This window comes from Epinephelus fuscoguttatus, linkage group LG14 (assembly GCF_011397635.1).
Source record: "Epinephelus fuscoguttatus linkage group LG14, E.fuscoguttatus.final_Chr_v1".
NCBI lineage: Eukaryota > Metazoa > Chordata > Actinopteri > Perciformes > Serranidae > Epinephelus > Epinephelus fuscoguttatus.
The window spans coordinates 22,776,549-22,801,454 of record NC_064765.1 but is presented as its reverse complement, the minus strand read 5'-3'; the positions used below and the strand labels follow the sequence as shown (position 1 = coordinate 22,801,454).

General features: G+C 41.4%; 1 protein-coding gene across 2 annotated transcripts; it reads left to right on the top strand.

The window, feature by feature from the left end:
• Positions 1-89: 89 nt before the first annotated feature.
• slc35f4 (solute carrier family 35 member F4) lies at positions 90-23,872 on the top strand. 2 transcript variants are annotated; one of them, XM_049597146.1, is made up of 7 exons: positions 90-435; positions 18,210-18,510; positions 20,292-20,511; positions 20,625-20,750; positions 20,847-21,039; positions 22,513-22,602; positions 23,157-23,872. In XM_049597146.1, exons 1-7 carry the CDS (start codon positions 207-209, stop codon positions 23,396-23,398), a joined length of 1,401 nt encoding a protein of 466 aa, XP_049453103.1. In that variant the 5' UTR covers positions 90-206; the 3' UTR covers positions 23,399-23,872. The 2 variants fall into 2 exon arrangements, with proteins under 2 accessions (XP_049453103.1, XP_049453104.1); XM_049597147.1 differs by lacking the exon at positions 90-435 and adding an exon at positions 11,958-12,451.
• The last annotated feature ends 1,034 nt before the right edge of the window (positions 23,873-24,906 follow it).

Below are 24,906 nucleotides of genomic sequence, written 5' to 3'. Positions count from 1 at the left end.
GCATGTGATAGTAGTGACACGCCCCCTAGTGTTTGATATCTGCCAGGCTCCTGGAGTGTGATAACCTTGCTCTGCGTCCGGGAGCATCACTGAAGGAATGTGGATTTGGATGTGCTCCTCTTGTTGCTAATTGTTGATGCAGCCCCGCAGGGTCTCTCGCATGGTGCGCAGGGCTCTCTTCTGATCTCTGTCCGCTCGGACCTACAATGATACGCACTGAGAGTGTTTTGGAGATTGGGGACCAGCCTTGCATCCGGCTGGAGCCCCTGATGAACACGCACTTGCCGGGCAAGGCGACGCCGACCGGTGGCAGCTGCGCCGTCTTCATGGACGGCAGCTCCAAAGTGACACCCAACGGGCTGCACGACATAGAGGACCGGATCCTGAGGATCACCGGCTACTACGGCTACAACCCCGGATACTCCAGTCACAGAAGTGAGTGCAAAGAAAACAAAGTATGCTGATGGCATCGTCAGTGCATGCGACAATATCACGCCTTTCTTTGCCAGGTGTGAGCTCGTGTGAATTAAAGAAACCACAATTTTAAGAGGATGTTTTGTTAGAAATAAATATCAAGAGAATTGAAACTATCATAGGAAACAAAAATGCAGTGTGTGCAAGAGGTGTGTGGAGGAAGAACCTACGCACGCATCCTTTTATCTTGCAAATCAGTTTTCATTTTAATTAGGTTATTACAAAATCCACTATTGCACACTCAGCTAATTGGGATTTAATTACGGCTATTAGGGAGCAGCTTGATGTCAGTCACTGCCACTATGAGCTGGAGGCTGGCTGATGCTGGTCCATCCATCTCTGAGGCACAACATCAGGGAGAGAGAGAGAGATACAAAACAAATCAAATACTATCAGGCTGTGCAAAGTGTCATGCACAAATTACACTGGCATTTCAATTTCAGAGTCAATTGTTTAAACTGTAGCCTCATGTTGTCCACGTCAAACACTCATGTTGGCGAACTCAGCAAACAATGTATTACATGACATATTGAATTCCAATTGTTTAATTTAAACAATCAATTTCCCAGATGACAAACACAGCAGCTCTTTCTGTGATGCATGTGAATATCGCCCTGACGTGCTTGAGATATTGCAGCTCCTCAATACTTTAAGCTTCTCTATAATTTCCATTTGTCAACGTGGCTTTGATTGGTAGAGCAGTGCTCTGGGTTTTGCTGACGCAAAGACAATGGCTGGGATTGGATAAGGGAGCTGATGGTGCACTTTGTTCAGGGATGATCTGTAAAATCTTGCCCCCCAGTTCTGTTGAAGTATTGCCGGTGCCAGTGGGATTATAACAAGGGGAAGAGAACAAACATTGCAATGCTCTGCGCACAGCTAATCAGTGGTTTTACAAATGGCTTTATGGTAATGAAGCAGAGCTGTGGAGCAGGATTTCACAAGGTTTGCATTGAAGTCACAAGTTCTCACCTTGCTTTATTGGCCTATTCATTGTACTGTGTCAACATGTTTTAAGGTAGGGATGAATTGGCACATTTCTTAAATACATCCCTAAAAATGTAAGTGGTCATCTATCTGTGAGCTTCTTGAGTTTCAGGCGCTGGATTGGACTTGTCACGTAAGCTCTCTAACATCTCCCTCTGGCTGTTACGTAAAAGCCTCGCTACAAATTCATGACTTAGAGATACACGTCTGGAAGAGAGAGATACTCCAAATGTTATGACGTTCCTGCTCAGATCAGCTGCCGAGCCCTGGTATACTCTGTGACACATCACTCTGACAAACTTGTTTCAAGTCTGAAAGGGAAAGTGAGTACACAGATAGGACCTCATTCGATCAGTTTCAGCTGAGGCTCATGTGGATGAGCAGAGAGCACCTCAGTGGTTTTTTAGATAGAGGCTGAGGAGAGGGAAATGAGCCTGTCTCTCATTAGCTGCCTCCTGTTTATCAGGGGTGTCAGTTGCAGTAGATTAACCACGAATGCAATCACACACTTTCATTTGAGAATATATCTGCTGGTCCAGATTAATCCATCGGAGGAACACCTGATTAATGAGGCACCCAAAACTTTAAATTGAAAACAGATTGAACAACTTTAACAGTTCAAGGGCTTCTGAAACAACGACAATAATGCGTAACTAATACAAGATTATTGGCTGTGGTACTGAAAATGATAATTAAGCTAATTAAGACTTCTAATGTTGTTTTGTATGTGTACACTTATGCAACAGACTTTAGAAGCCTGAATTCAGTGGGATTCAATGATTAGTTTAAAAGTTTAAATGACCCAAATATTTGGCCAGTGTATTGATGCGTGAACGGCAAGATCCACTATGTGAATGTCAACATATGCTATCATCATGGGCTAACATCATACATAGGTGTAGTTCTCAGGGGGACACAGGGGACACATCTCCCCGAATATTAACCACAGGGGTCGGCAACCTTTACTAAAAAGAGCCATTTTTGACCCCCCCAAAAATCCCTCTGGAGCTGCAAAACATATTTGACCCTTATAATGGTGGTAACATTGACTATTAGGTCAAAATTAGTCTATCAGTATTACTAATGGGTATAAATATCACGAGGTGGCTTCTTTACAGTCGGCTATTAATGATTATTTGGAATTTTAACCTTGTAGAGATTGCGGAGAAAGCAAATGAAGCTGTTCACAGTCTATTCAATTCTATGTTTTCCTCTGAGACTGAAACTTTTTTAGACATGGAATCCATAGCTAGCCTAGCTGCCTAGCTAGGGAGACTCAAGACTAGGCACGCAATCGAGGTTTGGCAAAATCTGGAGAAAAAGGCGTCAGGCCATAGATGTATGATGCACACTGTAGTTGACGATTTTTTTTAAAAAAAAATGGTTCATAGGTGCAGAATTTCTTTTGGCCTACAACAATGATTCATGAAATTTAAAACGATTATTAAAATTATTTGCATCTTTTTTTGTTTTGTTTTTTTTTGTCAAAGCCACAGGAAGTTACTGAAGAAGGGCCATAGAGCGGCAGGTTGTCTACCTCTGATTTAGTGCATGTGCATTTGTCATCAGTATATGATGGCAAACTGAATCCTTTTTGGTGATTTGGACTGTTGGTCCAACAAAACAAGACTTGTGAACTGAACACAAAACTAAATAAACGGTGCATTAACTGATAATGTAGATAATCCTTAGTTGCAGCTTTTGTTCCTAGTATATAGGCAATGGTGCCCCCAAGGAAAATAGTTTGAGGTCAACATTTCTGCCTTTAGGAGGCTGTGGGGCGCTCATTTATTAAACTAGCACAAAGGTAGTGGTATCTTGTGAAACTAGATAGCCTGAGGTATCCATTGGTACTAACCTTGTTGGCATTGCTTGTTGGTCATGGGGTAAATAATGTTACATACCTAGGCTAAATTTTGGCAAGGGAACACCTGACATTACCATTTGCAAAGGGGTCCCTTGAGCTCTCACCTCAAGATGTCTGACTGAAAATGGGTTCTGTGGGCATCCATTAGTCTGCCCTAAACTGGTGAAGGCTTGTTCCCTAAATATTTTGTCCCTTACAATCAACATACTCCTTAAACTTAAAGGAAAAGGACAACCAGCCTATTTAAAGAACAATGAATCACCTAACGTGTGTATACAGACACATAACAAATTAAAACAGAATTGCTGTGGAACTCAAAATGTTAACTTTGCCAGTATTAGTCTGTGTATCAGACACATACTTATATTGACTGTAAAATAAGAAACTGAATTCTAAACTTTCATATAGACATAGGTTTCAACAAGCCAATATACACAGCTGTTTATAGGCTACAGAAACAGCATGATCAAACTCCTGTATTCAGTTATGACTTTTTGTTTTGGTGTGCCACCCCAAGATTTCAGTGGCCCCTTCTGGCCCCCCTATGGAAAAAATCCGGAATATAGGCCTCCATTTGTCCCATCTCATAGCCTCCTGTATACTGAAGCAGACAAAGATAAAAGATAAGGTGTCATCTTGTGTAATTTCAGGTATCAGGAGCAGGTGTGCATTGTAATAGCATCCACACTGAGGCCTATAAAAGTCAGTGTATTTGCGGGCGGAGAGGTTATTTGATTTGAGAAACGTTCCCCATTTCTCTGATGAAATATGCCATCTGTAGCCCTGTGTTTCTCTGCCTATCCATCAACTGATTTTTATGCATGCCGGAGTCGACAGAAGATATTCCTCAGGGCATCATACTGGTCACCATTTTTCCTGCTTGCACAGCTCTTAAACATGCTGTTGCTGGTGCTGTCACTGCGAAGTAGACTGGTTATGTGCACCCCCGTCTTCCTCTGAAATTCTTTTCATCATTCTTAGAAACAAGGATGTGAAAAGTCACTTTTGTTTGATTGCTGCTTGCTGCCTGAAAGCGTCACGTTTGTTTGCTTTGTTTACTCATTTGTAAACCTCAAGTCGAGAATCACACGTCCCTCAATGTGCTGAGTGTCGTTTTCCATGAGGGGTAAGACAAAGGAGCACGTAAACAGAACAGTGGGCTCATCCTGCAGAGCCTATGGGGTAATGATATATTTAGTAAGATTCTTGTGCCAGTTTATTATTGCCACTTGCCATCTGCGTTGAATTAGGAAATGCCTCTGAGGGGGATTGTGGACTACATTTGGTGACAGGGAGTACGGTCGTGATACAATGCCATATGGGCTGTGATATGAAAGATATGAAAGCAAGAAGGTAAACGTCATTATGAACAAGTCTAAACAAGCAAAGTGTGGTATTTCTTATGGTGCCACAGTATGCACATGATATCACGACAACCAACATTTACTCAAGAGAAAAGTTAACATAAAATTGACTTTAAATCAGAAAAAGAAAAGACAGCATATTCCTACAACACCCACTTAACTCCTGTTGGAGCAAACAACAATAGTGTGTGCAGTAAATGCTTCCTCAGCGTCTCCTGGAAAACGATTACAATAATTTGCTGTGTATCTTGCTTTGAGTAGGTAATTTAGAAAAGAGCAAGCCTGTAGTGTTGGCACGCACCCCGCTGGGTAAATAGGTAAGGTGCAGGAGAAATGACAGGTACTTGTAGTGGCACTGCAGCTCAGCACTGTGCCTGTGTTGTTCACAGCCGGCATCACAGCTAGACGGCATCACACAGGCACTCAGAGGAAAAAATTTGATGGAGGGGTGTGAAAAGCAGTCATTTATCACAATGGGGCGTGCTGTTGTGTGCACTTCATTCTGCAGAGAAAGTCCAAAGAGATACAGAAAGAAAAATAGCCATGCTTTTGGATCCATTAATTCACCTTTGCAAATTTTAAACTATTTATATCCACGTGTTAACAGCAGGTGAATTCACTGTCTTCCTCAAACATTGCCTAAAACATTCTGTATGTGCATGCACTTATTTTGGACCGTCCCATTCCCATGCCTGCTCACTCAGTGCTATTTATAACTAGCCTAGCGTCGAATGGGATATGAGCTTTGCCTGAACGACTCCTGGAGTGCTGTTAGTTTCACATGCTCCTGGGAATGAACAAAACCCAAGTAATGGGTGCAATGTTTCTCCACAGGAGTTATGGAACTGCTGACCTGTACTCATGATACAGTGCAATCGTTCATATGTTGGAGTACTGTATGTCAGGACTTCATATTTTTAGCTGGACCCAGCAATTCACTTAATAGTTGAGAGTTTTCTTTTTCTATGAGCAATTTTCTGTAATCCAAATGTAATATTACATAATAGAAAGGCACAATACGTGAAAGGTTTGTCATGGCTTTTCCCTGATGCTGAGTACACAAACAGTCTTGTCAGCAGCCTAACACTGCCCTCTTGTGGTCTATAAGTTGAACAACAACAATAAAAAGTGACCTTACAAAATGAAAGTGTCAGTGCTTAGTCTAATTACTAAAATCAGCATAAAAAGATCAATGTAGGCTACTTTGAATCACAGGTCATTGTGTCTGCAAAAAACAAAATGATCCTTAGATTAAAAAAAATGCATTTAATGTATTGCCTACCTTGTAATTTTTGCTGTTGGGCTATGTTGAGAGGTTACTTCACCCAAATCAGTGAAAAACATATATAACCACTCCACTCCACTGGGATCTAGCCATTCAGATAATGTTTTTGCAGCTGCTTTGAGATGTGTGTGAGATTTCTGATGCTACCCCAAATCAACAGAGGTAATTGAATAATTGAATAAAAAATGACATTTGAATAACTCAATAACAACGTAGGCAACTGCACTGGGGCCCCCAGAAGCCCCAAAGTAAGTTGATTAATTGCATATTTGTTTAAAAGTTTGTACAGTATAAACAAAGACAGGTCCTGCATTATTACCTTATCATGTGGAGAGTACTGGTTGGTGTTGGGTCAAATAATGAGGCTACCCTTTACAGTGTAGTCTGCTGTGTACTTAATGGTAACTTGGAGGTGACTGTGTACATGCACAAATATATAATAGGGGCCCAACAGCAAATTACTGGGGCCAGCCAAAATATTTTGACATAAAGTAGGCTACTAGACCATATGACCAATAGCTCAGTGGCCTGTGTACAGGTCAGCAGTTCTGTAACACCTATATGGACAAATATTGCATCCATTACTTGGAATGGATGGTGTTTGTGCCCTGGGGACCCCTAACAGACTAATCCAGCCATGCGCTTTCCAATAATATCCCTGTCACTGCACACACCTCACTGTGAACAGATTTTATTAGGTGTTTCTAGAAGAAATATGATCTATGAATAAATGGTCTACAGTGATGTCTGTGAATTAACAAACACTGATTGAAAGAGACTTCACTGCATGTTTTAGTGATATAAAAGAATACTTCACTCCCCAAATGATCATTTGTATGTCAATGATTCACTAAGTTGACTTTCCCGCATGCCTCCATGTTGAATGAAGAATCCAGAAATGGAGAAAATGCGATTGAGTTGTTGTGTGACTTCGGTGTTTTACAGGGTTAGTTTGGATACAGCAAAGTCACACAACAGCACAAACCAAATAATCAATCAGGGCAGCAGCAGCTCCCATGTTCACTGAGGTAAAATCACAGCTTTTGTCAATAGACTGTGGCTGTGATGAGAGTGTAGATAAGTTTTACTTCCAGTTCAGGTCCCTGTTGGAAAGGGATGTCTGTTTGGGAAGTATACTGAGCATCCAACCGGATAAATGAGATTTGGATTATGCTGCACTAGTTGTGTGAGAATATGTTAATAGATGTTTTAATATAGTTTTGCTATTTTCTCTTATACTTCAGTTAATCAAGAATTTTTTCCATTCCAACTCTTCAGATTCAGACAACTTTATTTATCCCACCTGGGGCAATTTGTTTAAACAGTTTACCTTGCATACATACTGTCACATACAGTAACATGTAGACACATATATAGATGAGTAATTAAATAAAAAACAGAAATAAAAAAATATGTCAAGAAGGTCAGTGGAACAAAGGAAGCTATAAATAACAAAACAATTAATAGACTGATTATTAATAAAATAGATAAAAAACAGTTACCGATAAAGCAGACAACGCCCTGATGGCAACAGAGACAATTTGCCTGCAAGAGCATGTCCAGCAAAAGTTATGGTAGTTGTGGCTTTCTGAAGGATTTGTCGACTGAAAAAACTGGTCAAGTGCTCGTACTGTACATGATCATGTCTCACTCCAGTGATCTTAGAGCAGATTTTAACAACGCTATTTGGACTATCTCTGTCTCTCAGTGTGAGGCTGTGAAACTAGCCGATAAATAAAGAACACAGGATGCTCTCAATAAAAGACTGATAAAAACAGCAGAGGATGACGGGACTGACAGGAAAGGAATTTGTTTATGGAGAAGGTACATTCTCTGTTGCCCTCCCTTCAAAAATATCTGCAGTGTTTACATCAAATTTAAGATGTTCATCAAAAAAGGTACCTAAATATTTGTAAGGGGGTAACCCATTCCACAGTTTCATTGTGAACTGATACACAAATTGTCAGTATTTTTAAGAGCCACAAAAAACATTCCATTCACTTCCACTGGTGGTAGTTAAAAGTTCAGCAGCTGATGTATTAAAACCTCACCAAATCAAACTATATGCATATTAAGAGACCACTAACACTAAGTGACACCCGGCTGATTTGACTGAAGCATGGTGTGAGCGAATAGTCTCATTGAGGAACATCTGTCCTCATGTCCCTGCCTACGCACCTGTAACGCAACCCATCACATTCACCACTAGGTGTCCTCATCTTTTAATGTTACAGCTACTCTGAGTTGAGTTGAGGATAGGAGGTCCAGTGAGAGCAAACTAACATTCAGGACTTGATTCATGGTCTGTCCAGTCTCCACTACAGCTAGAATAAACTGCAGGTAACATTCATGCATCTGTCTCTCGTCTCTCACCCTCCTCCTTCGCTCCTGGTCGTCACTGAGATGTGATGAGGAAAAGAGAGGGGCTAAAGACAAAGGAGCGCTCACCATAAACTGAGGAGCATCGGTTAATCTAAATGACAAAAGAGCATGAATTGGGCAAGTGCGTCAGTACACATGAGGCCCACTGTTGCTATGGAGGTAAAGAGAGAGGATGTAGTATTTTGTGCTTTGATCTGTGATGCAACAGTATCAGTGATATCAGTTTTCTGTTTATGGGTCATGATGTTTGGTTACTGTTAAAACTGTTTAAGAGAGATATTAATTCAAGTTCATGGTCAGTAGTTTGTAGCGCTGTTGAATTCTAGTGTTTCTCTTAATCTGATAGCGATTAGCATCCTGGGCTCTGCTGACTGGGTGGTTTTTCTGTCCCCTCCCTGTCTAGCTGTTGGCTCCACTCATCAGCAGGGCTATTTTTAAGTTTAACCCTCCTTGTCTCAGGGGATCCATACCCCCCCAGCTCATCCCCTGCTTACACCTGATCAAAACATTTGTTTCAGCCAACATTTTAATCAAGCCTCATTCTCACGACATCATTTAATGCATTAGTGTTGTGCTCATTCTGTCACACTCACTGGCCATGGGAAATAAGTGTGCTTGCACTGTGGCATTTTCCTAAGAATGAAAACAGTGTCGCCTGTTTTCAAAGCGCCTCCTCAATATTGAATTCTGCGTTCAAACAAATATATTACCAGGGTGTTACTGGAATGTAGTCCTGTATTTTTTTTTGTATTGTCACAAACAGCCACATAATAACTGTGCTGTCTCTCAGAGCCTGAGGAATGCACAGAGAAGTGCTCTGATCTGCTATGCTCTCTGTGAAAGTGCCAGAAATTTGGCTGATGAGCAGTGGAGAGAGAGCGGCAGGATGGGAGGGGCTCGGAGTGATACTGATGTAATGAGCAAACATGACTGTAAAATATAACACTCATTTAGTGTTCTTAACAAACCAACATAGACACTGCAGTCACCATATTTCATGTTTACTTTGGGGATTTTCTCTATCTCAGGTCATAGTGCGACTGTTCGTGGCCTGGCTAGTATGGATTTTAATTGTGAGAGGGTAAGCATAGCATCAGCTATATTAAGATCATGTTTCAGACTGCATGGCCTCATGTGTCTGACTGCATACACTAGACACTGATATGTTGTTGATGTAAAGGCCCAAGCAATATTTAGGTCCATTAAATCCTCAGGCAGAGAAACCACAGCTGGAGATAGAATGGCCGGAGGGCTTTCCATGAGATGGAATCTCCTGACCACAGTCCCGAGAGTGACTCACACGGCCCAGACTGACCCTCCACACCTTCTGCTGATGTGAGGGTTTCCCTCTACTGTGCAACAGTGATGGAAAAAGTAATGCAATTTTTTATTAGCGTAGTATCATCACACTGTAAATATTTAATGTCAAAAACGTTCTGTTAACAGTAAACGTCCTGCGCTGACATTTTTACTCAAATAAAAGTGAAGAAGCACCGGTCAAAAGTGCTTACACTTGGGTTTAAGTGATGGAGCAAGGCATTTGTCCGGGCAGAGCACCGAAGTTGCGCCTGCATTAGCTGAGTTGCATCAGTTGTTTTCTTCATGCTTCACAATCATTGGCTCAATCACGACTGTGTGGCTATCAGCTAACCGGTAACTCCCAATCATACTAATGCAGGGGTGCAGTGCCTCCAACAAGATGTGCCACTTCTCCCGATTGCTTTGCCGATACGCTCATTCCAACACTTTGCTGTTCAACCACCAAGAGCTCCCTCATAAAGCAGAATGTCTAGGGAAATATATTAACACTGCAGGCCTACCTGAACCTTGCTGAGTTCAGCTTGTCTCCACCAGTGTCACTTCACTCTCTACAAGCAACATTACATGTCAAAGTGCCATTTCATAGTGAGCAGTACTCTAATGTGGGTGATCCAGATGCTGCTGGGTCTACCTACTATTCAAGATCAGGTTCTTTATTCCTATCAAATGCTCCACAATTACAAAGAAGCAGTCCTTGGCAATGAAATTCTAAGGCCACAGGCTCCCACCAACACACTCATTAAAGAAAGAGAAAAAGTTGGCAAGTGCTGTTGGTTAGTTTAAAGCCCTAGAAATACATCATATATATTTCAAGCGCGGTGGAGCTTCTGCATGACCAGTCTTTTTACTCCCTGCCATCAGATTTGGTGAGAGAAACACTGTAGTACAACATTTTCCTCTAAAACGTAGTAGAGTAATGCTGTAAAGTCTTACAGAGCGAAAACAGGTCATCTCAAATTTAACTTAAGAGCAGTATTTGAGTAAATGCTGCTTTCTGCTGCTGTGGAGAAGGCAAACACGCAGGTGCAGAAAGTGCTGATATGTCCAGTGGAGAAGAGAAATATGATCAGACTGGGAGGACTGACTAACAGAGATCACATCTACCTGTTTATTGTAGTTACTGTGATGAACAGTTAAATCTTCCATACACTAGCAATAAGCCTGTAACATCAAACATCCATTGCTCCCATTCTAAACAAATATAGATCATATTTTTACTGCACAAATCATAAGTCAATGTCACTTTAAATCCTGCATGCTGTATTACATTATATGAACATGTACACATGCACGTACTGTACATAATCATCCAGTCCATGGATATATCTACTCACCCACAGTTGTATATAGACAAAATTGGTATTTATGTATACTTAAATAATATGTATATAAACACATTTTCTTTCACATAATAGTCCTGTTTATATTATATCTTTATTCGCCCAGCTTTGATGGCCTTGTTTCTAGCTGTTATGTCTATTTATGTGTTAGTACATTGAGAGCAATGCAATTCCTTGTATGTGTACACATACTTAGCCAATGAAAGTGATTCTGTTTCTGAGGAGAGGCAATCATAATGCCAGTAACAGATAACTAGAGAGACTAAGATCTATGGGACCTATATTCTTGATTTAAAGTTGCAAACACAAGTAGTATTTGTGTAAGAGTAAATTTGAGTTTGCCGTCTGCTTGATACCGCCTTTGGAAGATGTAAATATCATGTGGGTAGCATGTCATAGTAGTGATGTGTAGATGTGTAATAGTGGTGTGAGTACAATGTGGGCAGACACCCCCTTATTGCTCCTCTAAATACTAAAGAGCAGGAGGATTACTCCAGTGGATGACAGATTTTACATGTATGGGACAGTCATGTCTTATGATAGTTACTGATGCAGTGGTAAAAGCAACAGGAGAGAGCTCTACTTATAACCTGACTCTCAAGGAGCAGTGAAGAGCAGGAGATGTGCCAAGAAGAGAGAGAGTCATTGAAAGACGGGGGACAAGAGTATATAGAGAGAGAGAGAGGGATGGAAGGAGTGAGAGCCAGGTCAGGTAGAGAGGGGATGGGAGGGAGGAAAGGAGGGGGCAGCAGCTAACGCAGCATAATTAGCCTGGGCTGCTTGGTTACCTTCCAAACAAAGCTGCTGATTTGTGGAGCAACAGAAGAGGAGGGGAAAAAGCGAGTGAGATGGAGAGAAAAGACGAGGGGGAGGATAGAAAGAGATGAGGGGAGTGATTGCGCCATGCCACACACACTTGAAGCTCAGTCTCCCTTGGAGACAGTGGCAGCGCTGGATCACGGCATGACAGTGCAACAGTAGAGTCTCCACTTCAGTGCACTTCCACTGAGCTATCTCCACTGAGCTGTGTCACTATCCAGACAGACAGAAAGAGACAGAGAGAACGAGAGAGCACCAGTAACAGTGAGAGCGCCGGGCTGGAGAGGAACGGAGAGTCAGGACTGGAGTGCAGGGGAGACGACAGAAGAGTTTGACAGAGATCCGGGAGGAGGGGGGCAATCAAGAGCGTGAAGAAGAAGCGGAGGAGTCAGGAGTCTGAGGATGCACGGAGCTAACAGGAGGAGCTGCTGAGCGTGCAGCAGCAGCAGCAGCAGCCCGGGCACACTTACACACTCACACACATATACATACACACACCTCCCAGGGAAGGACAGTGTGTTGTGCCCCCAGTGGAGGATGAAGAAGCACTCAGCCCGAGTGGCTCCTCTCAGCTCGTACAGCACTCAGGTCCTGACCTGCCCCATCTCTGAAGGTAAACTGAAAGGATCAGAGAGGCCTTGGACGCTATTTAAACTAAACTTTGTATACTTTGTGTGTATATGTTAGTATGAGTTATTATCAACATTAGCTCGGAGGCTGCTTAAAGTACTTTTTGACAGCTTTTACAGCTGACAATATATTGTTTCCCATAAGATATCATATGCTCTGAAGTGTTAAGTGTACAGGTATTTAAATGTAATACAAATAGTGTTATGTGGATGTAGTTAACTTAAGTCAGTGCTGTGCTACATTTACTTTGAAAGCATGATAGCAGAAATTTATATCAGAAGACCAGCTACTGGCTCAAACTGTTTCCACCTGGACTTTGTGACCTCTGGATGGTGTAAAGAACACATTTGTTTCATTTCGGTTCCCTGCTGGCAGAGTTGAGAGGCTAATGTGTTGACAGGAAGTGTAGTTGTAGCTGCGGCATGTTTTTGGCTGCCCAGCACTGATGTAAAATAAAACCAAACAGGCCCCAAGTCAGCTGCTTTCACATCTGTTCACCTGCCGTCATCTAACTGAGCACCTCTCTTCAGCATCCTCATCGCTAAAAAGCTTTGACCTTTACCTAAATCCCTCCACCTTTTACTTTTGTAGCAGAGATTACAGTGATACCGCTGTCATCATAACCATCTTCAGACCTGACTTAGATTAAACACTTAATGCTGTTTGACCTGTAGTGAGCCGGCCTGATGCTGCAGACCTCACTGTGAGCTTTGTAATGAATTCAGCAGGGGTCCGTCCATCAACGTCACTGGCATGCAGTGTCAGTGACAGGGATAAAACACAGAATGGATTGAAATGTGAGGTTTGAGGAGCACACTGCGTCACACAGAGCGGATAAGCTCTGTTAATGGATGCCAGCAGTGAGTGATCCTATGCAGCACTGTGATTTCTGTAATGAAATGGCATGATGTTGACACTTTCAACTTTTTGTAGCCATAGTGGGCCAGGCAACCATGTTTGAATATTATTTTTTAAGTCTGAAGAGTTAAGTCTAGTATTGATTAGCATTTTAGCCCACTTATAGCTTAAAAAGTATAGATTCTTGTTTGAAAGATGTGGGATTGAGCTTGTCTCAACTTCACGTTCATCTCATACTAATGGCAGATATTTTTATGTGTTTGTAGAGAGTTGATATTTTAACATTTAGACATTTTATAATATGTAATGTGATGCTTAACTACAAAAAGGATGCTGTTCTTTTTCTGAATCATCTTTATATAAAAGAAAGTGGGCTCATAATTATGCTCAAATTGTTTCTAACAGCTGGTGCTCAGTTAATAAGTCTAAGTACTTTAAGACTGCGACACTTCAATTAGAGCCAAACAAGTACACTTACTCTGAGTTGACTTAAATTAACCCCAAACAGCAGTTTTTCTACTTAAATGAAGTATTTACCGCAGTACTGTGCTGACAGTCTGTCAGGTATTATTGTTTCCTTTGCAACTTTTTAGCATCAATGTTAGTCAGCAATAACTCTGTCTGTTATGAGAATACAATGTTGGCTAGGAGAGCTGCTTTTATGAGGCAGGGGAATAGTAGAGTTATAATATTACTGCATCTTGGCACTAGATCAGCCTGTAGTGGCTTTTACCTCAGGACAGAAGAGCCCGTATCCAACACTAAAAGCTTTAGGTTTTGTCGGTGCTTTGAAACACGAACCATCTTGCTCGGTGGAGCAGGAGAAGGAAAAATAAAGAGGAAAAAAAGGAATAAAAGAGCTGCTTCTCTTTTGCAGAAATACCAGATCTCAGTTTTTCCAACTAGCAACCACCAGGCTCATTAGGTTGATTAAGAATCCTTGCTGTGACAGAATGTAATTAGACCAAATCCCTCGATGAGCCTGTAGAAAAGAAAACGGTATTGCTGTTGAGCATTTTGCTCTCACCAAATGCTGTAGATCTGCTCCCAGGTGGGATATACTGTAAGGTGAACCGTTTTATGTGAGAGTTTTCTGAGGTGATGGTTGCAGGCTATAATGAAGTGAACGAAAAAAGAACAGTCTGGCCCAGTTGTCGGTGCGAGTCATCGTCAGTTTAACACTTTCTTGATGCTTAAGGTTTTCATTGTAACTTGTAGTTTAAAGGTTTCTGTGGTCTCTTGCCTCAAACATGGTGCTGTGAGTGGAAAATTTTAGACAGGCTCAAGGCCAGTGCTGCACTGGTGCTGCGACTCATTACATTTAAGTACCGTACCTTGTACAGTTTTGAGGTGCTTGTACTGAACTTGAGTATTTCCAATTTATGCTACTTGATACCACTCAAATACATTTCATTTTATACTTTTACTCCACACATATTTATCTGACAGACAGTTACTGTTTACTTTTAGATTAAGATTTTACAAACAAATTAACATAAGATAAGCCTATAGATACAAATTTCCCTTCTAAATGCCTTACATGGATTTATTTAAATAACCTTTCGAGACTCAAAGAGGAAGAATTTTCTAAAAATTCACAAAAAAAATATATTAGAGAAAAGTCCAATATATGAATATAAATTTGTGTAGCATTTTTTTCCCTCCCTCCACCCGCATTAATAATTTGCCCCTTAGATTTATCTTGTGGCCCTTTGGAGGCAGCCCAACCCCAATATTGGACTAAACTCAGCCCAGATGCCAGAATAAATGTTGGCATTGTAGGTTTATGCAAACCAAACCTAAATTTGTACTTTTTATATGATAGATTTTTACATTTCATGTGAGGAAATATGTTGAAACATTTCTTTACTTTTCATTTTTCAGTTTTAAAAACAAATTTGTTAGGGTTAGGAAAACATTATACCTTGGCTTAAAATACCTGGTTGTGTCCCCACAAATGTGGCTGAAAATGTCTCGACGTCTCATCAAAAAATGCCCAGATTTTCGCTGCAAACATGGCTGGAAATGTCCTGATGTTTCGTTACCTGCAGAGGTCTGCTTCTTTGCTGCTATCTTGCCCAGGTCTCACGCCATCACCTTCACCTCCTCCTTAGCTCAACACGTAATCCGAATGAAGTCACTTCAGAAATGCTGATATGATGCGTCTGAAACTTTCAAATGTAAAATGTTTGTGGTTTGCAGAAACATATATTGCCAACATTTTATTCTGGTGACTGCTGAACTGCATCAACTGTATACAACTTTGTAGGCCTATATAAAATAGTCAAAACAAGCTCAAACATGAGCGCTTACAACATCAATACATCTGTGTAAACAGATTGTTCATTCTCACTGTTGAAGCAGTGAGAATGGACTTTTATAGTGTAAAATATTATGATGTATCAGTCAGTGGGACCAATTTTCTGTAGCAGGAGTACTTTTACTTGTGATACTTTAAGTACATTCAGCTGTTAATACTTTTACTTAATTAGGATATTAAATTCAGGACTTTTACTTGCCATGTTTTACATTGTGGTGTTGGTTCTTTTCTTAAGTTAAGGATCTGACTACTTCCTCCAGCGCTGCACTGATGTGACTCTAATCTGTGACTTTATATTCACCATTGTTTCTCAGATATGACAGTTACAGCCGTGTCTTATCGTTAATACTCTTACCGGGTGCCAGTGATGATCTCATGCATTCATTAAGCTTATAAAGTAAGTTTGGCTAGACTGTTGAGTTCTTCTCTGAACAAAAGAAGTGGCTGCAGAAAAGACACTTTAGAGTACAAAGTGGCATCTCAGCACTCTGAATTACTTAACACAGAAAAAAATGAATCTGCTTTGTTGAAGAGTTTGTGCTCCACACTGGGTTGTGGGCTTCTTTTGGATGAAAGAAAAAAACAATTTCCTCACAGGTACAATCCACTTTCATTAGACCTGTCAGTGACACTGCTTGTACTCCCATTGCTTGACTTCCTGCTGAGGTCTCATTGCTGATAACAAACAAAAGATTATCAAATGCAATAATGAGCATCCCTGAGATGCCCTGCGACTGTAGAGGGGAGATACTTCCAATACTTCGAGTGCTTGCTGCAGCCATGGTGGAAATGGCAGAGCTTCACGTGCTGAGCTAGCAAAGAGAGCACAGGCAGCAAACATCCACATGTCATCTCTTATTCCTGCCCTGGTGTAAATTGATCACGCTGTCGAAAGTTAAAGAACGGATCTGAGCTCTCTCTCTCTCCGGAAATGCTCACACTCACTGCACTTCACAAATTATACAGCACAGTTAGGGTCCACTCAGTCCCACAGTCCATTAAGGCACTGGGCCAGATCAACCATGCGTCACTGGCTTAAGATTAAAAACAAGTCCCCTCTTTCTATATATAGCCTAGTTCTGTAGTTTTAATGTATAATTTTTCTGCTGATAATACCTTACTCTTTCCCAGTTACTCCATAAAGTTGTCATGTTCCAGTATATCTCAAAGGCAACATTTCCATAGCTTAGTAAGAATGTCACAGCAGTCCAAACAGCGGCTGCCAAGGTTGACGTGACTTTCTTGTGGAATGTCATGTGGTTAGGTTTACTCTTGCTTTCTGGGCGTCGGGTTTCTGTGCACACCTGACTACAACGGGTGTACAGTACGTGCTGCATCATGAGGCCGCAAAGCTATTTATGACATGCACAGCCACAATGCTAACCCAACACATTTTCAACAAAGCCTTGCCTTGTGCATCAGCGCCTTTACAGCAAGAGATGCAAACTGTGGTAGTGACCACGGAGGGCAACTGATCAATACATGCTTATGTGCTGGACCCAGGCCAGAGAGACAAGCTACACCCTGTATATACAGTGATACAATGCATTGAGAATATGCAAAGTGTGGCTAATATAAATGATCTGTGAACAAGGCTTGTGCACAGCAGTGCAAGTAAGGGGTTGAAGTAGGGTTATGAGCTAAAAGCTAAGGTAGGTATGCTAACATGGTCGCAGTGGCAATGCTTGCTTGTCAGGCAAGTTATTGTTTATCATGCTCACCATCTTAGTTTAGCATGTTAGCGTGTTAACATTTGCTAATTAGCACAAAAAACATAGGCTGCATTGCCAGTCTCATACTTTTTCCTTTTGCTTTTAGTGGCTATACTGTAGCTGCCGTTAAACAGTGTGCACACATTAGGAACGTACTACTTCATCATAACATTGTGCCCTAAACTTTGACCCTCTTGCTCACATATTCATTACCTCGGAGATAAAACAAAATGCCATTTGCAGAGCTCGCCAGAGATTCTTACATATTTTATTCACAACAGCCAAAATTGCATATGCATTTCTCTATCATTGTTGTTTTCTTTTTTGCTTTTGGTAATCTTAATAATTATTTTGTTCACTTAAACCATTGATATTACTATTATTACTAATCGACTGGTCATCTAATTCTCTGTCATCTGTCATTGTGGCTTCTGACAGCTGGCAATGAGCTGTCAGTGACTGCGGCTCAGTTGAGTTGACATGTTGGATACGGGCTTGATGCTGGCTTTTACACTGCAAAATGTGACCTGATGTAGTAGAGGATATTTACCAGATTTCATGGTAATCCATCAGAAAGTTTAACTAAAAGCCATTAGTACCAACCTGATGAGGGGGACCACATAGGGATTTATCCTCTGGAGACCCTGAGTGTTTGTACAAAATGTCATGGCAGTCCATCCAGTAGTTGTTAAGATATTACTGTGCAAACAGAAGTACAATTTTAGAGCCAAATAGCTTCATAGCTGGGGCTCTCTGTTCTTATTTGCCTTTGAAGAGGAAGTAGAGCCCACAAGTAGAGACGCTGCAAGTCATTTTCTGTGATTATCTTTTCTCCTGTTGTCTCCCATCAGGAGAGGATGGTTCAGAGTCTCATGCAGAGACACCGGGCAGCGAGACCAGTGGAGAGAGCCGGTCCTATCAGACATGTACCAACACAGCTCTGAAAGTGCTGGGTGGTCTGCTGCTGGTGCTGTGCGTCTCCTCCTCCTGGGTGGGCACCACTCAGGTGGTTAAGCTGACCTTCCAGTCGTTTTCCTGCCCCTTCTTCATCTCCTGGTTCAGCAGCAACTGGAACATCCTCTTCTTCCCCATCTACTACTCCGGACTTGTGGTCACCACACGGGAGAAGCAGACTCCCATACAGAAATTCAGGTAAACTGCCGACAAAGTTATCTGAATTCAAATAAAGACGATTGTATGCTTACTTAACAAATGCACAATCTGCCAAATTGGATTATTGAGAACATTTTACAGTAAGCTTTTGCATTATGTGTGCTTGCCACTGTTACTGCTCTGTAAAAAACTCATAGCAGACAGACAGAGGATTTACAGATGTATCAGTGAGATCCATCACCAAAATAAAGAGAGATAGTCATCTGGCAGTTGTTGTCAGTTATGGTTGTTGAAGAAATTTCAGAGTTGATGACTTAATAGCTGAAGAAGACCTCAGGAGATTTCCATGGATCACGCAAAGTATTTAATGAAGACTTGATTGAGGAGAATCACAGCTCACCATACAGCCCAGAGATTCTGACAGTGTCCTTGCCCAGTCCTTGCATTTAACTCAAACAGTATTCCCTTGCGAGTAATTCCATGTTCCTAAATAAGAGCATTCTGTCCTGATCTATTGCGATGTGAACTTTCTGTTGGTTACTAACTTTAAACAACAAGCACACTCATCTGCCCTGCTCTAAATCACTGCAACTGTCTCTAACAAAATGCAGATATCTAAAAGGTGACTCGTCTGTTGAGCCTGAAGCATAGGACAAGCTCTTGGGAGCTATGGCATTGAAGCCCCTGGGCATCCTTATCTGGGCTGCCATACTCCCTCCGCCACAACTGGGAGACGATAGATGAAGAGCCTTCATAACAAAGGTCAAGTAGCCTGACCTCTAGGCCTTTTTTAGGCCTTCAGCTGACCCGACTGTTAACTTAACTATCATCCATTTCCTTTACTGACCGAGGCTAAAGGCTGTAACACAACAAATTTTCTTCACAATGGTGACAACACACATAAGCAGGGCCATAAAGTGTGTCACACTCAGTAGTTGAGAACTCCATTTTGTCCTATTCTTACACCTATTTTCTTCACTAAAATGAAAAATACAATCATACGCCAATTCATTTTTATCTCTTTCGCCATACTAAAACTAACGTTGGCTTAATTGCCCGTTATTTCATTGTAAAACATACTTTATAAACCACCTTAGTTAGTCTTGTTAGTCATCTAGTTAGTTAGTCCACTGTTTTAACAATCACCAACTCTGGTTTGGTCGAAATAAACACTTACTTCATCAGGTAGGTATGAAAATATGCTGATCTGCACGCTGTTTATCACCTTGGTCCCTCAAAGCCTCTCAGCTGTCTACTGACCAGTGGCTCTCACTCGTTCTTCGGAGCCAGCTACAGTTTCAGCTTACATGTTTCAACAAACACACAATAAATGGCAATAAAAGAAACAGTTACAGTAATATTTCAAAAGTAATGGAGCGCTCATTTGAAAACGTATTACTCCACTGCCCAGAAGTTGGTTTGTTTCAACTGAATTTTATATGAAAGTTAGTCCACTACAACAGTTGCAGTGGCAAAAGTACCCATATTGTGGTTGTACTCTGACCATCCTGCTATGTTGATGTGAATGGAAATTTCCGTTCTACTCTCATTCTAATAGAAAAGTAAACCAAGTACCTGTTTACCGTAAAAGTTCCACTAGTGCCCCCTTAGAGGCCTTTCTGCTCTTTACACTCATTTGGAGCAAATTTCTAACCAGCTGACTGTCTATGGGGAACAAGGCAACCAAGCAACCAATATTTCCATCCTCAAAGTTTGTGCTTCTTGATAACAAGGCTAAAAGCCTAACAGATTACAATGCACTGCCAATAGGGAAAAAACAGGATGATATCACTTCCTCTGTGATTTGTTCTTTCAAACAGGGAGTGCAGCAAGCTCTTTGGGGAGGATGGGATGACGCTCAAGCTTTTTGTAAAGAGAACAGCACCCTTCTCAATCCTGTGGACACTGACCAACTACCTGTACCTCATGGCCTTGAAGAAACTGACCGCCACTGATGTCTCTGCCCTCTACTGCTGCCACAAGGCCTTCGTCTTTCTCTTGTCCTGGATTGTTCTCAAGGACCGTTTCATGGGTGTTCGGGTCTGTATGAAAACATGAATGATGATAATAATAATAATAATAATCTCAGGAGCAGTTTTTCTTACTTCTGAGGAGTTCTGATGCCTCTGATTGCTCTGAATCTCTACCTACAGATTGTGGCAGCCATCATGGCCATCACAGGTATTGTCATGATGGCCTATGCTGACGGTTTCCATGGTGATTCCTTTGTGGGTGTGGCACTGGCTGTGGGTTCGGCCTCCACATCAGCTCTCTACAAGGTCAGACCACATTGCAGTTTGAACAACTTGTGTTACGTGACTTTAAATACTTGTACAGTCCTGCTGTAAATTATCAGCTGTGTCCTCACCATCCAGGTGCTGTTCAAGATGTTCCTTGGCAGTGCTAACCTTGGAGAAGTGGCTCACTTCCTCTCAACAATGGGCTTCTTCAATCTCATCTTCATCTCCTGTGTGCCCCTCATCCTGTACTTCACCAAGGTGGAGCACTGGGGCTCACTGTCCTCGCTGCCCTGGGGATACCTGTGTGGAATGGCAGGACTGTGGCTGGGTGAGAGTGCACGCACATCCCTGAGAGAAGAGTGGAGATCATGGTTTCACCCATGTATTTCAATGAATATGCTTCAAATTAATTTTAGGGCTGCATGTAGTATATTCATTATTGATTCGTCTATCAACTGTTTTCTCAATTAAAGGTGCCTTGTGGAGTTATTTTACATTTAATGTTACCAAAATGCATTGTGTGTATCCTGAAAGTCTAAAGACCCAGACACATCAAACCTACATCAAAGAACTAGTGGCAGCAAAGGCGAACTCTTGCATCACTTCACGTTCCCTGTGTCTTGGCCAGAAAGTTGCACTTTTAACACACTGCAAAGATTACAGACAACGGCCAACTAGAACGTGCGTTCTGCACCTGTGTGAGACGAAATAACGCTCCATACCATCAGGCGATAGTCTGTAATTGTCAGTAAAAACTGCAACTGGAAGACTAACAGGATGGATTCAGGACACTAGTTAGCCAGTTAGCACATGAACAACACAACTCCATCTTGTAAAACAAATGTTATTTACTGTGCATTAACAAATGATAACATAAACAAAAGAACATTTTCTGCTGAATAGCTCAATGGCTAAAACCATGACCTTACCTGATACAACAAATTTGTTTCAATCTCACAACAACTTGACTTGGCCTTTTGTTTACTTTCCTCACTTCCATTTCTCTTCTTGTGCACTGAGCTGTCTCCTACACCGATTTAACATGCTGAATTGGCTGAAAGCAAGCTGATGAGGGCCAGCTAGTGCCCAACGCTGTGGGACACACTGCAAAAACTAGGGCGGCAGATGCTCACGCAGCCGTTGCTAACTGATTGCTGACTGACGATTGGGTGTGTCAGGGCCCTAACAAATATGTGAAATTAGTTTTTTTTCTTCATAAGATATCTGTAAAGATCATTTCTATATATTAAAACACGTTAACTTGCGAGCAGTCCTCTTTTTCACAACCTTTGTTGGCAGTTGCTACATCATTTTTGGTGATTTACTGCCACAGACTAACAGCAGGATGTAAAACACACCAGCTGCATGCCTGTGTATCCTACTAAAAACATGGCTCCATGTTAGTACTGCTGGTCAAGAAACTCCACAAGGTACCCTGTGGCTTTGGATGTAAAATGTCAAAAAAATTATAGAGACCCTAAAGTCACAAAAAGTGATTATCAATCAACTTTTGGGACTTTAGGGGCTCTGTAGAAAACAGTGAAAAATACCAGACAATTTCCCAGAGCCTCAGTTGACATATTTAAATAGCTTGTTTTGACTTTTCAGTTTACAATCTTGGAAGACAGACAGAAAAGTAAATTTTCACATTTAAAAAGCAAGTGACTATTTGGCATTTTTCCAAAAAAGGAACTAAGGGATTATCAAAATTGTTGCTAAATAATTTTTTCTCCATGGACTGATTAATTAATCAACTTGTCGTTTCAGTTCTAATTAATTTGTACTTTGATGTCTTTCACAGTGTTCAACATCTTGGTCCATGTTGGTGTGGTGCTGACGTACCCCATTCTCATCTCAATAGGGACACTGCTCAGTGTGCCGGGCAATGCAGGTAGGTTTTATTAATGTGGCTCAAGTATTACCTCCAATTTACTGATCATTATTTTTTGATAATGGAAATTAATATGATTGTGAGAGTAAATGGCCCCACATACTGTAGGTTTTTGTTGAGAGGTCAGCACTTAGGGCCACTGTAGCAAAGAGATTACACAGCAAGTCTGCCTCTCTCATCCTGGAAACCCAATCATCAATGTGCCTCAACAGACCCTGCAACTATTCTCTCGCTGAGGGAGGATCAGGTTGCTAAGGCGACACTAAATGCCTGCAGACGAGTTTTCTTTAACCACGATGGACTGTATGAAGGTCAGTGGGTTACGGCAACTTGTCCCAAGGCTCCAGACCGCAAAGACACAGAGGATAAAGTGGATAGCTTGTGCTGATTATAAGCCGCATTTGCCACACTCATCCCCTCCAGCCGCAGTGTCCTGTGGTTTATCTTACTTTATGTAATTAATCTCAATTTGTTTTTGTTTCTCCCTCACCCTCCTTCCTTGTCCTGCTCTTCGGCTCCCTCTTTTGTTCCTGTCTTTCTTTCACCTGCTGTAGCCGTAGATGTTTTGAAACATGAGGTGATCTTCAGTGTGGTGCGTCTGGCAGCCACCTGCATCATCTGCCTGGGCTTCCTGCTCCTGCTGCTGCCAGAAGAGTGGGACTCAGTCACGCTGCGTTTCCTGGCCACCATTGCAGACAAGAAGTCAGAGGAACACGGCGAAGAGCTCACAGAGTCCAGCGTCCACACTCGAAGCCGCAGTCGAGCAAACGGCACTGTCTCCATTCCCTTGGCGTGACATGGCTGAGTTCTGCTAGTCTTGAAGCACTGTCTGCTCATGTTCCTCCACAGCCCGCCCAGGAGGTGTGGCGGGATGTTCGGTCCACATGGACTCTCTATCAGGAAGACAGAAAGTATTGTCTTGAACTTCACTGTGGTGATGCACCTCTGTCTCCATCACTTCACTACAGGAGGAGAAAAGGAGGACATTCATGGATTTTACTAACTGAAAGGGTGGAAAGTGTTATTTACTTTCTTGAAATACTCGCCACGCTCAGTCCTGTTCCTCGCACGCACCCAAACCAAGAGCTGACTGGCCTCCCCTGACCTGCTCTGCGGACTGTATTCTGTGAATATAAATATTGGCAGGGCCACTTTGGCTCAATCTTATATGTATTTATGATATTTATTTAGAGCTGTATCAATAAGAGTGTTATTTTAAGTCTTATTGAATAGTATTAAATGAAAGAATGGCAATTATACTATGCGTAATGTACAGGCTCTTTTGGTTTTATAATAAAAGACTTAAAACTCACATTTATAGCAGTGTATTACTTGTTTAAAGATATACTTCACCCACAAAGTGACCATATGAAAATCTACTAGTCATGCTCCATTTCACTGAACTTGTGACAAATTCACATGTCTCCACAGAAAATGGCAACATATTGATTTGTTGATTGATTGTGGACAAATTTAACAACAGCAAAACTATACAAAAACCTTCATTTACAAATTCTAAAACATATTCTCATCCCAACTCATCAAATACTGCCACTTTGTCAATGCACCTACCTGTCAAAACCTGACGCGTACTCTCCTGTGTCACTTTAGGACATTCAAAGATGGTGTGTTAGTTCAAGCTTGTTACATGCGTTGTGTTTTTTTTTTTAAAAAAAACCAATTCATTTTAAGGTTTATTTCCGTAACTTTTGATAACAAAAGACCGTGGTTTGGTTCACAAAAAAACATCATGGCTTGACTTAAAATACGTCAAGTAAATAAGTAAATAGTTATGTGACATACATTACAGTATGTGACATAAGTCACTATTGTAGCACACTACACATACTAGTACTTTACATTGTTATAATTTTGGTTTCACACAGGAAACAAACAGTAGGCTCCAAGTTGAAAGTCTGGAGTTTGTTTGATCCATCCAACCTATAGTACTTTCTAGTTCTTTATACTACGATAGTTGCCAGTGGCGTTACAAACTGCTGCCGACCGGTGCATTTTATTACCACCGCAAATGGTGCCCCTGTGCATCAGTGTCATCCACTGACAAAGAGGGGGTATTTGAGGAGTTGGGAGTGAGAACGGGATGAACTCCAACACAACTTGTGCACTATAGTGTCTCTAGTGTCCCTTAAAGTCTCATTTATCCAGTTGTACGCACAGTGCCAAACTTTACAAACACATGCATTTTGCTAAAAAAATCCTGAAAGCATAAATAAGTTTCATTGTCGGGTCAGTTTTAAAAAGTAGAGTTTTAGTAAAAAAATCAATATGTTTGCCGTTTTCTGT